This window comes from Paroedura picta, chromosome 1 (assembly GCF_049243985.1).
Source record: "Paroedura picta isolate Pp20150507F chromosome 1, Ppicta_v3.0, whole genome shotgun sequence".
NCBI lineage: Eukaryota > Metazoa > Chordata > Lepidosauria > Squamata > Gekkonidae > Paroedura > Paroedura picta.
In genome coordinates, this window is record NC_135369.1 from 9671961 (window position 1) to 9688367 (window position 16407).

At 44.5% G+C, this 16407-nt stretch overlaps 1 protein-coding gene across 1 annotated transcript; it reads left to right on the forward strand.

Moving 5' to 3' along the window:
- Positions 1-9424: 9424 nt before the first annotated feature.
- Positions 9425-13140, forward strand: LOC143830740 (uncharacterized). Its single transcript, XM_077323703.1, has 2 exons — positions 9425-9829; positions 12113-13140. Exon 2 carries the CDS (start codon positions 12124-12126, stop codon positions 12829-12831), a length of 708 nt encoding a protein of 235 aa, XP_077179818.1. The 5' UTR covers positions 9425-9829; positions 12113-12123; the 3' UTR covers positions 12832-13140.
- Positions 13141-16407: the final 3267 nt, after the last annotated feature.

Here is a 16407-nt window from a genome sequence, read left to right on the forward strand (position 1 = left end):
AGGGCTTTTTCGACCCTGGCCCCAACCTGGTGGAATGAGCTCCCGGAAGAGCTAAGGGCCCTGTCGGAGTTAACAGCTTTCCGCAGGGCCTGCAAGATGGAGCTCTTCCGCCAGGCATATGGTTGAGGCCAGGGTGGGCGGTCCTGTATTAATTAAGTTGAATTTTGTTTTGGAGGGGGGTGGGTTGGCTATTTGAAATAGACAGCCTGAAACATCCAAAAAATGTTCAGAATTTTTGGGGAGCTGCCAGATAGACACAGCTCAATTGCATTTAAAGGGCTCTCAGTCCCTTTAAATGCCTTTGGAGTGAACTATCTATTTAGATAAGGCATTTAATGGGCCTGCGAGGCCTCTACATCCTTTGACTGGTCACTTACACTGCTACCATGGCTTAAAAAAAAGCATTTAAGTTTTAAAGGAGTCAGTTCCCTTTAAATTTTAAATACTTCTCCCCTCTCTCCCAAACAGAGTACAATGCAGGAAAGGGCAACATTGTTGTGGCTTCATAAAAATTGAAACTCATGTTCAATCTTTTTCAAACTTGGAAGGTTTTTTGAGGAGAGGCACCAGCAGCTATGCTGCCTTTACTTCAAACAAACAAACAAACAAACAAAACAAAACACCCCCCACAGAGCCTCAGGTACTTCAGATAGATTCTCCATTTTAGCCCATGGAAATGGTCTTTAGAGGTTATAATGGAGTGAGAAAAATTCAGCATTCTGAAACATTTAACAAATAGCAATACCCAATTTGGATGGGGGAAATATCACTATTTTGAGCGTTCAATATACCCAAACTTGAAAAAAAAATACCAAGTTGAGGTTTCTTTGTGCCCTTACTGGTGAATCATGTTCCCCACTTCCATCTTGAACTCTTTATTTTCTTGAGAACTTGACATTGAAGAAATATTAGTGACAGGTTTTTTTAAATCCATCCATCAACCACTCCCCACAACAATGACTAGCCCCTCCTCCCCATAACAAGATTTTAAATTATGAGGTGGCAGCTTTTTTTTTAATGCTTTTAAAAACCTAAATTGAAATGCATCACTCGATTAATGCTTTGATTTTGTATATCTGTAACTTTTCTGCAGTGGCTGTTTCAAACTAGAAGGCACCTGCCCTGAGCCGACCAGGAAAGGGCGGGATAGAAGAATACAATGGCTATTGTTATTGATTTATTATACTAAAGATAATATTTTGGATGCATGAATCTCCAAACGCCCGTCCCTATTGCAATGCAAATTCTTTTAGGTGAGTGACTTTCATGAGGCTGGCTGGTGCTGATATTGCAAGGCTACCGCGTCTGCATACCTGGGGCCTTGATTCACCGGCATTCCCTCCGGTCCCTTGATATCATTGGCCTCTTTCTGAAGTCCCATAAAATTCAAAGAAGTGCCTTCCTTCATCAGCCACCTCACGGTATGACTCAGAACGAGACCGTGTCATGATATATTGGATGATCATGACACAAAAAGGGTCAGGAATCTGGTACAAAGAGTCCGGTATGTTGTGTTAAAATGGTCTTCTTCTGTTCATGCTGTTGGACTGACCCACCATTCTCAAGATTCTGTATCATCAAGAAGAAGATTTGAAACCATATAAGTACGTCTGCTTTCTGAGGGTTCTTCATTCACTGGATCACGGCCCTTCCTCAGCTGGCTTCGGCATTCAGGTATGTAAGTAGAACTGTCTAGACAGCTTTGATTAACAGTTTGTTCACACCCTGGGGTTTCTCAACAACTCTAGATGGGTTTCCCCAATGGATGGTAGTTAATTAATTCTGCGAAAGTTGGACCATAAGGAAGGCCGAGCGTCAAAGAATTGAGGCTTTTGAACTCTGGTGCTGGAGAAGACTCTTGCGAGTCCCTTGGACTGCAAGGTGAACAAACCGGTCAGTCCTAGAGGAGATCAGCCCTGACTGCTCTTTAGAAGGCCAGATCCTGAAGATGAAACTCAAATACTTTGGCCACCTCATGAGAAGGAAGGACTCCCTGGAGAAGATCCTAATGCTGGGAGCGATCGAGGGCAAAAGAAGAAGGGGACGACAGAGAATGAGGTGGCTGGATGGAGTCACTGAAGCAGTCGGTGCAAACTTAAATGGACTCCGGGGAATGGTAGAGGACAGGAAGTCCTGGAGGATCATTGTCCATGGGGTCGCGATGGGTCGGACACGACTTTGCACATAACAACAAATATATAAAATATATATAAAATTTGTTAAACATTTATCGGTTGATACAACCGTATATGGTCTTGTCAACCCTGACGCTCCTTCTCAAAAGGATGGGTCTGGAGTTGGTGGGAAGAGGAGGGGCATGTCCATAGCTGTGTTTCGCAACCATATTCTGCATGATTGTGCCAATTCTGGGGCTTCTTGAAGCCTGAAGAATGTTGTAAATAAGTTGAGAAAGACTGATTTACACCCACCTGGAACTTTCCTCTATGGAAATAAGGCTTTGAATTGGAGGGTTGAAGTGTGAGTAATGTATTATTATCTATATCTTATTATTATTGCTATTATTAATTGTAGCATTAACCATCTGTCTATCATGCTATAAGCTGAAAGGTATTAGATCCACCTCAGCTGTATCTAGTATGTCCAAATCTGGGTAAAAGGTAAAGGTAAAGGTATCCCCTGTGCAAGCACCGAGTCATGTTTGACCCTTGGGGTGACGCCCTCCAGCGTTTTCATGGCAGACTCAATACGGGGTGGTTTGCCAGTGCCTTCCCCAGTCATTACCGTTTACCCCCCAGCAAGCTGGGTACTCATTTTACCGACCTCGGAAGGATGGAAGGCTGAGTCAACCTTGAGCCGGCTGCTGGGATTGAACTCCCAGCCTCATGGGCAGAATTTTCAGACTGCATGTCTACTGCCTTACTGCCTTATCACTCTGCGCCACAAGAGGCTCTCCAAATCTGGGTAGTGATGCATTTTAAGAAGAATGTAGACTACTTAGAATGGGTTCTAAGAAGGGTAATTGAGATGAATAGGTTCTGTAAAACAAGACCTACAAGATGTTTAAGTCTGGGGTTGAACATGGAGAAAAGAGAATTGGGGGGAGAATTAATTGCACTCTTCAAAACACCAGAAGGGCTGTCACATAGAAGGGGACAAATACATGTTCTCATATGGTCTTCCTACTGTTAATACTTCACCAACAACTGGCTTAGTTGGCATGGGATTATGGGACAATAGCTAATATTACGTAACTAGAAATTAGAACTTGTGATCCTATTCAGTTTGGTGTAGTGGTTAGGAGTGCGGACTTCTAATCTGGCATGCCAGGTTCGATTCCCCGCTCCCCCACATGCAGCCAGCTGGGTGACCTTGGGCTCTCTACGGCACTGATAAAACTGTTCTGACCGAGCAGTGATATCAGGGCTCTCTCAGCCTCACCCACCTCATGGGGTGTCTGTTGTGGGGAGAGGAAAGGGAAGGCGACTGTAAGCCGCTTTGAGCCTCCTTCGGGTAGGGAAAAGTGGCATATAAGAACCAACTCTTCTTCTTCTTCTTCTTCTTCTTCTTCTTCTTCTTCTTCTTCTTCTTCTTCTTCTTCTTCTTCTTCTTCTTCTTCAATTAGGATCTGATCACTGGCATTCCAGTCTCCAGTCAGCCTTAAAGCTCCGTGTGTTACTTTGGGTTGGTATCCTTATTTCTCTCCCCACCTTTCCATCTAAACTACTTCATAGTTTATGAGGAGATGAATAGACCTTGGGTGTTGCCTGTAGCTCCTATAAAGAGGTAGAGAGACAACTAAAGGAAGGCTCTAGGGGAAATGCCACTAATTTTGAAAATTCTTCAGACTTCATTCGTTGGAATATTTTTAAGGCATGCTACTTTCCAGCAAGTTAGAAGGATTAATTCACTCCATTGGACAGTAATGATACTTTGAACTGCCTGCCAAATTCCTTGGATTTCTGCCAACCTTGTGTTGCCAGCTCAGTTTATTGAATACCTGGCTTCTTTGGCCAAGCGTTCCACCAAGCTGCAGCCAGGGACAGAACAGTCCTGGCTCTGCTTGCAGTCAATTTGACCTCTTCGAGCCAGGGACCCTAAGTAGACGTTGATCACTGGAACTTAATGCCCTTTGAGGGGTGCAATGGAAGAGGTGGTCCTGGAGATATGAGGGTCCCAGATCATTAAGAACCTTAAAAATAAGAGACAGAACCTTGAAGCTGACTCTGTCTCCAATCTGGAGCCAGTACGGCTGTGTGAGTCCAGGCTGTATATGGGCTCTCCATGGCCTCCCCGTGAGGACCTGTGCTGCTGCATTGTGGACTAGTTGGAGCTTCTGAGTCAATCTTCAGGATAGCCCTATGTAAAGTGAGATGCTATAAAGTGAGTTACTGTAATCCAGCCTGGACATGACCATTGCATGGATCACAGTGGCTAGGATGGGAGTCAACAGATATTTCAGCTGTTGCACCCAATGAAGCCACTAAAAAGCCTGGCATGCAGCATTAATGACTTCAGCCTCCATTGATGGGGAGGCATCCAGTATCCCACCCAGGCTCCTAATGGGCAACAAAGGTGTTAGTTGGATTCTGTCAAGAACTGGGAGTTGTAGCAGCTCATCTGAGACTTCAAGGCTCAACTAGAGGATCTTCTGTCTTACTTGGATTTAACTTCAGCTGGCTCCACTTGAGCCAACACACCACAGCCTCCAGATATCTGGCTAAGAAGAAGAAGAAGAGTTGGTTCTTATATGCCGCTTTTCCCTACCCGAAGGAGGCTCAAAGCGGCTTACAGTCGCCTTCCCATTCCTCTCCCCACAACAGACACCCTATGGGGTGGGTGAGGCTGAGAGAGCGCTGATATCACTGCCTGGTCAGAACAGTTTTATCAGTGCCGTGGCGAGCCCAAGGTCACCCAGCTGGTTGCATGTGGCGGAGTGCAGAATTGAACCTGGCATGCCAGATTAGAAGTCCTAACCACTACACCAAACTGGCTCTTAGGTGGTGGGGAGCAGATGACCACCCATCAACAAATATAGCTTGATGACTTCAGCTGACCAGTGACATCCCAGCCCGAAACTCCAGATTATCTGGGGGAGGGGACAGGTGTAGATGTTAAACAGTATTGAGAAAAGGACTGCTCTATGTAGGACCCCACGTATCAGGGAATGCCGCTAGGAAGTTCTCTCCCCTAGTACCATCCTCTGTCGCTTGCCATGGAGGAATAATTATAGCCATTGAAGAGCTACACAGTGAACACCTATGCCATCTAGACGATGGGTGGATTCATGATACATGATCCATGAACTCGATAATACAGTGGATCCATGATCCACTATATCAAACACCTCTAATAAATCTAGTAGCAACAGCGGCACCAACCCACCTAGATCCAGCTGCTCATGGATAAGGCCTATGAGGATGATCAATGCTGTCTCTATCCTGTAGCCAGGTTGGAATCCAGACTGGAATGGATTAAGAGCCAACATTTCTTCCCAGAAACTCTGGAACTGTTCTACAACTGCATGCTCAAAAAAAGAAACAACATTGAGTTAAACAAACAAACAAAAAATTACTTTGCTTGAATAGTAAGAAAAATATCATAATATGCATTTCTGTTTCTGTCTTTCAGATATATCCAGAATGCCAGAAGAAAGAATCTACTCTTCAGGGAGGGAACCTTATTTTAATTTGAACTCCACATGGTACGATCCTGCAGGATCGTGGCTGGATACGCGCCGCAAACCATTCCGCTACGCGGACAACACCTGCTGTCTAACCGGTTGCAAACGCAGAGATGACATCCCAAGAAGAGGAGGCCATGATTATCGATGCTACGGCTATCGCCAGTCAACCTGTAGATCAGGGGATAATCCAAGAGTGAGTTGCTGTGTCCTCAACCCTTCCGGAGGACCCCGAGACTATTGGGGGCGACCAATTGGTGATTCTTGCAATGGAAATACAGGTGGACATTATTCAAATCAAGAGTCATTCTCTGCAGAGCCGTGCTGTGGATCCTCAGGAGGATGTAGTGATGCCGGAACAGGGGGTTGTTCTCAGCCATGTTCCACATCAGCTGGAAGCAGCAGTGATGGAAAAGCAGTACGTTTTGAGCCACAAGCATGTGGCAGTGGTGGAAAAGAGGCAAGTTGTGAGCCAAGAGGATGCCGCAGTAGAAGAAGAGGAATATGTTCTGAGCCATGTGCCAAACTTTTAAGAAAGTTCCGAAGACCACGGAGATCAGCCTGTGGAGGCTGTTAAGGGAATTTTCTTTGTATCGATCCATGAACTCTGGCCTGTTTGTTTCAGTCTTGTAGAAGAAAACATAAGAGAAGTCATGTTGAACCAAGCTGGCGGCCTATTCAGGCCTACACTCTGTGTCACACAGTGGCCAAAACCCAGGTGCCACCAGGAGGCCCACCAGCAGGGCCAGAACTCCAGAACCCCTCCCACTCTTGCTCCCCAAGCACCAAGAATACAGAACTCTACTAAACATAAGAACATAAGAGAGAAGCTTTATCAGATCAGGACAATGGTCCATCATGTCCAACACTTTGCGTCACACAGTGGCCAAAACTCAGGTGCCACCAGGAGGCCCACCAGCAGGGCCAGAACTCCATAAACCCCCCTCCTCTTGCCCCCAAGCACCGAGAAAACAGCATCACTACAGCAGACATGAGAACATAAGTGAGAAGCCTTATCGGATCAGGACAATGGACCATCCAGTCCAACACCAAAAATCAGGTGCCATCAGGAAGTCAACCAGCAGGGCCAGGGCCCCAGAAGCCCGCCCACTCTTGTTCCCCTAAACACCAAGAATATAGAGCATCAATGCCCCTGACATAACGTTACATCTATACCTTGTGGCTAACAGCCACCGATGGACCACTGCTTCATATGCTTATCCAAACCCCTCTAGAAATTTTCTGTGCTGGTAATTGCCACCATTTCCTGCGATAGTGAATCCCATGCCTTAATTACTCTTTGGGTGAAGATCCCTCCTGATTCTATTGTTAGAATTCACAGTACTCAAAGCTGAGTGTTTATTGCTTCACATTTTTTTTCTACTCCACCTTTCTCCCAATCATGGACTTGACATAGCTAGCAAGATTCCTTAGAAAGGTTCAGTAGTATGCTCTGAACTAGGAGGATATGGCAGCAGTGGTGGCAGCAGAGGAAGAGGACTATGTTCTAAGCTCAGTGGATGATGTAGTGGAGAAAGAGGGATATCCAAGAAGATGCAGCAGTGAAAGAAGAGTGATCTGTTCTAATGCAGGGAGATGTGGAAGTGGAGAAAGAACGGTATGACATGACCCATGTGTTGCTTCAGAAGGATGCACCAGTGTAGATAAATCCATTTGTGTCGAGCCTTTGGGCAGGTCTTCAGGAGCAGCCTAGATACATGGGAGAAAGTGCCAAGCCATGCACTCACAGTGGACAATCAATCTGTTTTGTGCCGAGATTTGGAGGAAGATCATCCAAATATCACTACATAAAGTCAAGAGTACTACAGAAATGTTGATCACCCATGGCAAGATTCTTGCCTTCCACCTGTTCAAAAAGTTCACATTTGACCCCTGAAAGAGCTATATAGGGAGCAACAGCAGGAACAACAAGGAGGAAACAATATTGCAACCCACCACGAGCTGGCTTCCTGGGAGTGGCAAGAAATAAATCGAACAAATAATAATAATAAATAATAATGTGAAAAAAATCTTCTCCAAGAATTCTCTCTGCCTTCACAGCCTATCTGTCTTCCTTTCCATCTGAAATCTTATTGACAACCTTGGGCCATTTACTTCCCAGTGGCATGGTTCTCCATTGACCTACATAAGATTTTGGGAGAAAACACACAAAACTAAATATATTTTCCCACTAGATAACTGATAACCTGGACCAGCTCAGTTGCTTTGGATCAATGTGAATCAAAACATTAAATGCATGCTTTCTCATCATGTTTTCCAGCAAAAACAAAACAAAACCCAATAGTCTTCTCTTGTCTGTCCAGCATCGTCTTGGTGATCAATTCATAATTTTTTTTAAAAAATCTTTATTTTCTATGTAATCTGTACATAGGAGTAATGTGATATCCTCAGAGATTCAGCTGTTTACTGTCCACTAGATAAGGAGGACAAACCCAGTAATATTGTTAAAAGCTACTTTGAGAGTCAGTGTGGTGTAGGAATTAAGAGCAGCAGCCTCGAATCTGGAGAACTGGATTTGATTCCCCACTCCTCTGCATACAGTCAGCTTGGATGCCTTTGGCCAGTTCCAGTTCCCAGAGCTCTTTCAGTCCCTCTACCTCACAGGGTGTTTGTTGTAGGGAGAGGAAGGGAAGGTGATTGTAAGCTGCTTTGGGACCGCTGAGTGTAGTGAAAAGAAGGGTACTAGTCTAGAGCCTTTATTGGCGTACCATGAATGAGAAGTTAATCAAGAATAAAATACAGTCACAGTGAGAAACTAGCTTTGCAAGGTAGTTCCACCAACACTTGCAAGGTTGTTCCACCCACTTTTCTTCCCCAATCCCTGAAATACACAATTGAAATTAGGCTTTTGATTTGTACAAGCTTGATTTTTACAGCGTATCTTTTATGAAGCTTCCAGCTTCACTACTGAGAAAGAGTATAAGACTTTACTACAAATGTAACTGTTACGTTATTACTACGAAGTCAGCCTTTCTCAATTTTTTTTAACATTGAGGAACCCCTGAAAAAGTCTCCAGGCTTCCAGAAACCCCAGAAGTCATATGATGGTGTAGAATATGGTAGGAAAACATAGCTGAGGACATGCCAACCCAAGGCCCCTCCCCTTCCTACCCCTCCTGACCAACCATTAGCCATTTTGGGAGGGGGGGGCAGGTTGACGACTTGACACCACCCAATTAATGTTGAATTTAAAAAAATAATATATTTGAAAAATTAACTCCCATCCCTTTGGGAAGTCCTTTCTAGGCTGTCAAGAAACCTCAGGGGTTTACAAAACTCTGGCTGAGAAATCCTGACTGAATTGCTAACGTTCTGGAGGGCCTCTATGACACAGCTGTTCCACCAGGCTGATGGCTGAGCTCAGGACATTAACACTGACAAAATGCTGGCTTCCCTGCTCAAAAAAACAGTCATGGTCTATCCACAACGCAACAGGCCCAGCAGAAATACCTTTGGAAGGTTTTTTTTTTCAGGAAGCGGTTTAACGTACGTTAATTTAAAACATTTAAATACTGTTGTCCATGTAATCGAATACTTGTATGCCTCTTGTAGCAAGCTGCCCCAAGCCAGCTGGGAGGCGCAGGCTGTAAAAATAAAGTTATATCATTATTTCTGTCTCTGCTCTGCTGTCAACGATCTTGAGAATCCAGCAGGCTCTGTTTAAAAACTTTTCTGTTCTCTGAATCCATGAACTCTACCAGCTGTCCACATGAACTCTCATGCCTCACCAGCACGCATTGGGTTCCACAAAAGGGTTTGCAGAACAGCCTGGTATGGATCTGACTGACTCCATTGCATGTTATCATGTCATTGTCTCTGATTCATCGGTTTCCCGTCTGATCCTTTGCCAGTGATGTCCCATAGAGGCCTTTGATCTTCCGCAGAGAGTCGTGCTTTATCATATGTGTCATGGATCAAGTGTGACAGCTAATGAGATATGCCTCGGTTCCCTGAGCAGCCATTCCATTGTGAATCAGGTGTCAAGAGATCAATATCCTGTGCAGATACGGTCTTGGGGCCATGGTTGTGGACTGACCCATCATTCCAAAAGTTCAGCATCACCCGGAAGAGGAGGAGGATCCAGAATCATATAAAAATGGCCTCCTCCTACAGAATTTCATTCAGAGGATTGTTACCCTTCCTTGGCTGTAATCTTTTTTCAGTAAGGTAAGTCCATAGCTTTCTTTTCCGCAGAATATATACACTTTATGTTTAGAATCATAGAATCATAGAATCATAGAATCATAGAATCATAGAGTTGGAAGGGGCCATACAGGCCATCTAGTCCAACCCCCTGCTCAACGCAGGATTAGCCCTAAGCATCCTAAAGCATCCAAGAAAAGTGTGTATCCAACCTTTGCTTGAAGACTTCCACTTTACATGATGTGGAGAGCCAGCTCGGTGAATGGTTAGGAGCAGAAGCTTCTACTCTGGCAAGCCGGGTTTGATTCCTTGTTCCTCCCTATGAAGCCAGCTGAGTGGTCTTGGACTTATGGTCTTAGTAGAGATGGGCGTCTGTTCTGGGGAGGGGAAGGGAAGGTGATCGTAAGCTGCTTTGAGACTCCTTCCGGCTGTGAAAAGCGGAGCATGAAAACCAACCTTTCTTCTTCTTCTATTTGATATGTAATATTCAGTATGTAGTGTATTTAATATTGAGTTCGCGGAACTGTTTTGATGTAAATAATTATTTTAAATTTTGATGTACTCATGAATTGACGTCACCCACCCTGAGCCTTGTGGGAGAGCAGGTTAGAAAAATCAGGATGATGGTTTAAAAATTGTAGGCTACAATCGTCTAAGTAAACTATTTCGTGCAGACAGCTGTTGTGATCGTATGGAATTGATTTTATTTTTAAATTGGTTCTCTGAGGTGTTTTGTATTGACCCGCTTTTGGATTTTGTGCCACGGTGGCCCTAACTGGGAAAAGAGGTGGAATATCTTTCTTTCTTTTTTTTTGGTAAATAAAATTAAAATAATACTGGCCAGCATTTAGACTTGTACTGCAAACTTCAACCATTTGTAGTACTGTCCTGCGTAGTTAATGGGCTCAGAGCATTGGATTCTGCTGATAAACGTATCTCCAATGAATATAACCAATTGGAATGGAGAATATTATGAAGCTGTCATTAGACTCAAAAATTTGTTCAGCTACTTCAGGATCATAAGGCTAACTACTTGAATGTATTTTCATAGAATTTAGATAGATCAATAGATAAATAGATATTTAAATCTATATATCTATTGATCCTGAAGATGATACTCAGATACTTTGGCCACGTCATGAGAAGGAAGGACTCCCTGGAGAAGAGCCTAATGCTGGGAGTTATCAAGGGCAAAAGAAGAAGGGGACGACAGAGAATGAGGTGGCTGGATGGAGTCCCTGAAGCAGTTGGTGCAAACTTAAATGGACTCCGGGGAATGGTAGAGGACAGGAAGGCCTGGAGGATCATTGTCCATGGGGTCGCGATGGGTCGGACACGACTTCGCACCTAACAACAACAATAACAACAATCTATTGTTCAATTATCCTTTATGAAAATATAATAATAATAATAATAATAATAATAATAATAATAATAATAATAATAATAATAATAATAATAATAATAATAATAATAATAAATGTCCAGTAAAACCCCAATAAAACCCCACTATAACAGACAGCAAAAATTACAATAAAAACAGAACTATATGGCAATAAAAGTTCCCCAGAGTCCCCCCCCTAAAAAAAAACTCTTGGGGGAAATAAAAAGGGTCACGATGACAATTGACTGCTGATTATACCAGGGACTCCCCGCAGATCATCCTTGCTACCCCCATCCTCAACTATAGATCTGGTGGGAGAGCTTCATTTTGTAGGCCATGCAGAATCAACTTGGATAGGTGTAAATCTGTTTAGGATACATATGAGTGAGTGAGAAAGAGTAAAAAGGGTTGTTTTAATTTAACAACAGTAATATTTCATTGTTTGCATTGTTATTAAATCCTATCCTCCCCTCCCCCATTTTGAATTACAGGCTTAATTATGACTGGCACTTTATCCTTCCCTTTCTTTCAATTCAAGCATTATTAAGGTAAAGGTAAAGGTATCCCCTGTGCAAGCACCGGGTCATGTCTGACACTTGTGGTGATGCCCTCTAGTGTTTTCGTGGCAGACTCAATACGGGGTGGTTTGCCAGTACCTTCCCCAGTTATTACTGTTTACCCCCCAGCAAGCAAGCTGGGTACTCATTTGAAGGATGGAAGGCTGAGCCAACCTTGAGCCGGCTGCTAGGATCGAACTCCCATCCTCATGGGCAGAGCTTTCAGACAGCCTTTCACCCGCTTACCACTCTGCGCCAAAAGAGGCCCTTCAAGCATTATTAGCATGGCCATAAAAGAGAAAGAAATGACAATTGGGTAGAAATAGATGGGAATGCCTTTTTTAGTCATGTATTCCTGTCTTTCAGATCCATCCAGAATGCCAGAGGAAAGAATCTACTCTTCAGGGAGGGAACCCTACTTCAATCTGAACTCCACTTGGTATGGGCCTGCAGGATCGTGGCTGGATACGCGCCGCAAACCGTTCCACTACGCTCACAACACTTGCTGTATAACTTGTTGCAACCGCAGAGACGACATCCCGAGAAGAGGAGGCCATGATTACCGATGCTATGGCTACCGCCGGTCAACCTGTAGATCAGGGGGTAACCCAAGAGTGAGATGCTGTGTCCACAACCCCTCTGGAGGACCCCGAGACTATTGGGGGCGGCCAATTGGTGACTCATGCAATGGGAATACAGGTGGACATTATTCCAATCAAGAGTCATTCTCTGCAGAACCATGCTGTGGATCTTCAGGAGGATGTGGTGGTGGAGCAACGGGGGGTTGCTCTCAGCCATGTGCTACATCAGTAGGGTGCAGTGGTGGTGGAAGAGGGGTATGTTCTGAGCCAGGGGGATGTGCCGTTGGAGGAGGAGGAGGAGGAGTATGTTCTGAGCCGGGAGGATGTGGTAGTGGAGGAACTGGAGTCTGTTCTGAACCTGGAGGATGTCGCAGTGTAGGAAGCAGAGCATGTTCTGAGTCTGGAGGATGTGGCGGCAGAAGAAGAGGAGTATGCTCGGAGCCATGTTGCAGATTTCTTAGAAGGTTCCGAAGATCCAAGAGATCATCCTGTGAAGGTTGTTGAAGATTTTCTTTTTCCTTTTGATCCGTGAACTTCGGTTGGCCACGTCTCAACCTTCTAAAAGATCCCCGATTATTCTGTTACTATTTATCGATAAATGTTAGACAATATACAAGTGGCATAAAAAAGTGCAATACTGTAAAGATTGTCTTCGAAAGGTATTATTTCTTTAAAAATGGCATCAAAAAAGCAAGTCAGGTGGGAAACCCAGCAATGAAATTGGCTGAAATGAAAGGACTCACAACAGAAACAAAAAGATGCTCATCTTGCAGCCATAGAAGCAAGAATTAGAAAGCAATATTGAAATATTGAGAGCCTCTTGTGGCGTAGAGTGGTAAGGCAGCAGACATGCAGTCTGAAAGCTCTGCCCATGAGGCTGGGAGTTCGATCCCAGCAGCCGGCTCAAGGTTGACTCAGCCTTCCATCCTTCCGAGGTCGGTAAAATTAGTACCCAGCTTGCTGGGGGGTAAACGGTAATGACTGGGGAAGGCACTGGCAAACCACCCCGTATTGAGTCTGCAATGAAAACGCTAGAGGGCATCACCCCAAGAGCAAGACATGACTCGGTGCTTGCACATTAGAAGTCTTATTGAAATCTTAAGTTGGCAAACAGTTCCCATCTTAAGTTGGCAAACTGATTGGAGGGCTGTGGGTGGGAATATGGGAGTCGTGACACTGGTTGTAAAACAAAAACAGAAGTGTCATAGGGAGCTCCAGGAATCATCAGAAATGGTATTGTAAAACCATAGAGTTTCTGCTGATTCCTAGAATGGCACTATAAGGGGCAGCTTTTTTTACCAGAAGTGTTGTGATACTATCTCCAATATCATAGCTGTTTTTTTTTCTCCCACCACCACTGTGGCAGCTAGCAGCAGGAAGAAGGGTTAAGTTATTGGGACTACTTGGCAGCCCTACTGAAAGTTGGTATTTTCTTCACAACATATTTCCTAGTTACTTCTAATTACAAATCTTTCAAATTTGGTGTTTCATCATTGGTAATATTTTGAAACCATGTGGGTTTCATATTCTCATTTTTGTAAGAATAACAGATTATGTTTATTGATCAAATAACCTCGATACCGTGGTCCCCCTTGACATTCTCTGAAATTTCCATCAGCCCTCCTAGTCCTACCCAAGGGGCTCATGTAGGATGTAAATTATATCACCATAATTTGTATGGAATTTTAGTATTTTGTTTTAAAGGGGTTTTTAACAGGATTTTATTGGACTATATTATTATGTATGATTTATATGACAATATTGTAAATCACTGCGAGCCAGTTCTTGGGAGTGGCGGTAATATAAATATCATCATAAATAAATAAATAATATCTTCTCTGTGTGTGTGTTCTTTCTGCTTATAAAATATTAGAATTTTCATACACTTTTCTACATCTAAAACATGACACTTCATACTAAAAGTGGTTGATGACTTTGTTGATGAGCAAAGCATATTCAGAGTGTCTTGCCTAGTATACATAAAAATTCGAATGGGAGTCTGTCTCCCCCTGCTGTTTCTTCCTGGGAATGGCATAGTAGTGCCTTCTGGATAGGTGAAAAAGTAACATGTTGCTTTTTTTAGGGTCCACCTCTGTTCAGAAAACTGAAATTCTTCTGGATTATTTTAGTTTAGTATAGTTTAGTTTATTGAACTTCTATGCTGCCTGTCCTGGAGACCAGCTCCAGGCGGAGTACAGCATATTGCATGTACAGTACATTTTTAATACATTAACATAGAATGAAAAAAATTAAAATAAAGGTCAAAGACTTTAAATAAACCGTTAGTAGTAAGAATGCTCAGAGTCAGCAGACTGTTGTTCATAGCTCCTGCCGTCTAGGACAAGCCAGACCCCTCACTGGCAGTCTTCAAGCAAAGGTTGGATGCACACTTTTCTTGGATGCTTTAGGATGCTTAGGGCTAATCCTGCGTTGAGCAAGGGGTTGGACTAGATGACCTGTATGTACCCTTCCAACTCTATGATTCTATGATTCTACTAGTAATCAAGCCTGCTGCAACTAATACAGCGGGCGCTAGGTTAGGGAGCCCCTGGCAGTCGGGCGGAGCACGGCTGCTGGGGGCTCCCTTGGCTGTCGGGCAGGGAGCCCCCAGCAGCCGCGCTCTGCGTGACTGCCGGAGGCTCCCTGGGTTGGCGGCCTGATGCGTCGGGAGGCACAAAGCACCTCCCGACGCGTCAGGCCGCCGGCAAGGTAGCAACTGCTTTGCGCCTGCCGATTGGCCTGGCCGATGGACTGTCTGGAGGAAGGGGCCAATTAGGCCCCTTCCTCATCACGGACTAAGCCCGGCCTAACTCCTCCCACAAAGCGCTTCGCGCTTTATTTAGTCCGTGGCGCCCGAAGCACCACAGGCGTGTTAAGGATGACAGTAGTCTGGTTTCCTACAATGGATAATAGTATTTGGGGAAGTTAGTTTGGTGTAGTTTGGTGTAGTGTTTAGGAGTGTGGACTTCTAATCTGGCATGCCGGGTTCAATTCTGCCCTCCCCCACATGCAGCCAGCTGGGTGACCTTGGGCTCACCACGGCACTGATAAAGCTGTTCTGACCGGGCAGTGATATCAGGGCTCTCTCAGCCTCACCCTCCCCACAGGGTGTCTGTTGTGGGAGAGTAATGGGAAGGCAAATGTAAGCCACTTTGAGCCTCCTTCAGGTAGAGAAAAGTGGCATAGAAGAACCAACTCTTCTTCTTCTTTTTCTTCTTCCTCTTCTTCAGTAATATTAGGGCTCTTTCAGCCTCACCCACCTCACAGGGTGTCTGTTGTAGGGAGTGGAAAGGGAAGGTGACTGTAAGCCGCTTTGAGATTCCTTCGGGTAGGGAAAAGTGGCATATAAGAACCAACTCTTCTTCTTCTTCTCCAGTCATCTCAGGGCTCTCTCAGCCTCCCCTCCCTCACAGGGTGTCTGTTGTGGGGAGAGGAAAGGGAAGGCGACTGGAAGCCGCTTTGAGACTCCTTCGGGTAGAGAAAAGCAGCACATGAGAACTAAATCTTCTTTTTCAAAATGACTTGAGGCCAACCCAACCCTGCAAGACCAGAATCAAACCTTAGAACCTTTTACTTCAACAGTTGGGACGTTAAAAAAAAAACTCAATAGAAACTCCCCCCAACAAATATGCTCCCCCCCCCCCATATGCTTCACCCCATTCTGAGACATGGACTTCTGGAGAAACTATATTCACTGTCAGAATTCCACTGAAGCTATTTTTGTGATGTTGTCATCCACTCATTTGCAATGAGTCACTTCAGCCACGCATCCCAGATGGCATGCGCATAATACATTCACGGGAATGTTGCATCATGGAATCTGTAAAGCTACCAACAGCAAATGCAGATAGGCCCAGGGTAGGAAAACCAGATCCTCCTTCCCTGAAGCTAGGTGCTAGATATTGGGCAAACTGTGTTTACACAAGACCCAGAGTGTGCTGGACACCTGTAAAAGAACGGGGGTGAGCCTCGTGTTATGCAATGTGTGATGAAGCTACGTAGTCACGCAGCCCGTAATTAACTAGTCAAATTAAGCTGCTAAAGGACGTAGCAATGCGTGTCAGTTTAGAAGCCCTTCAA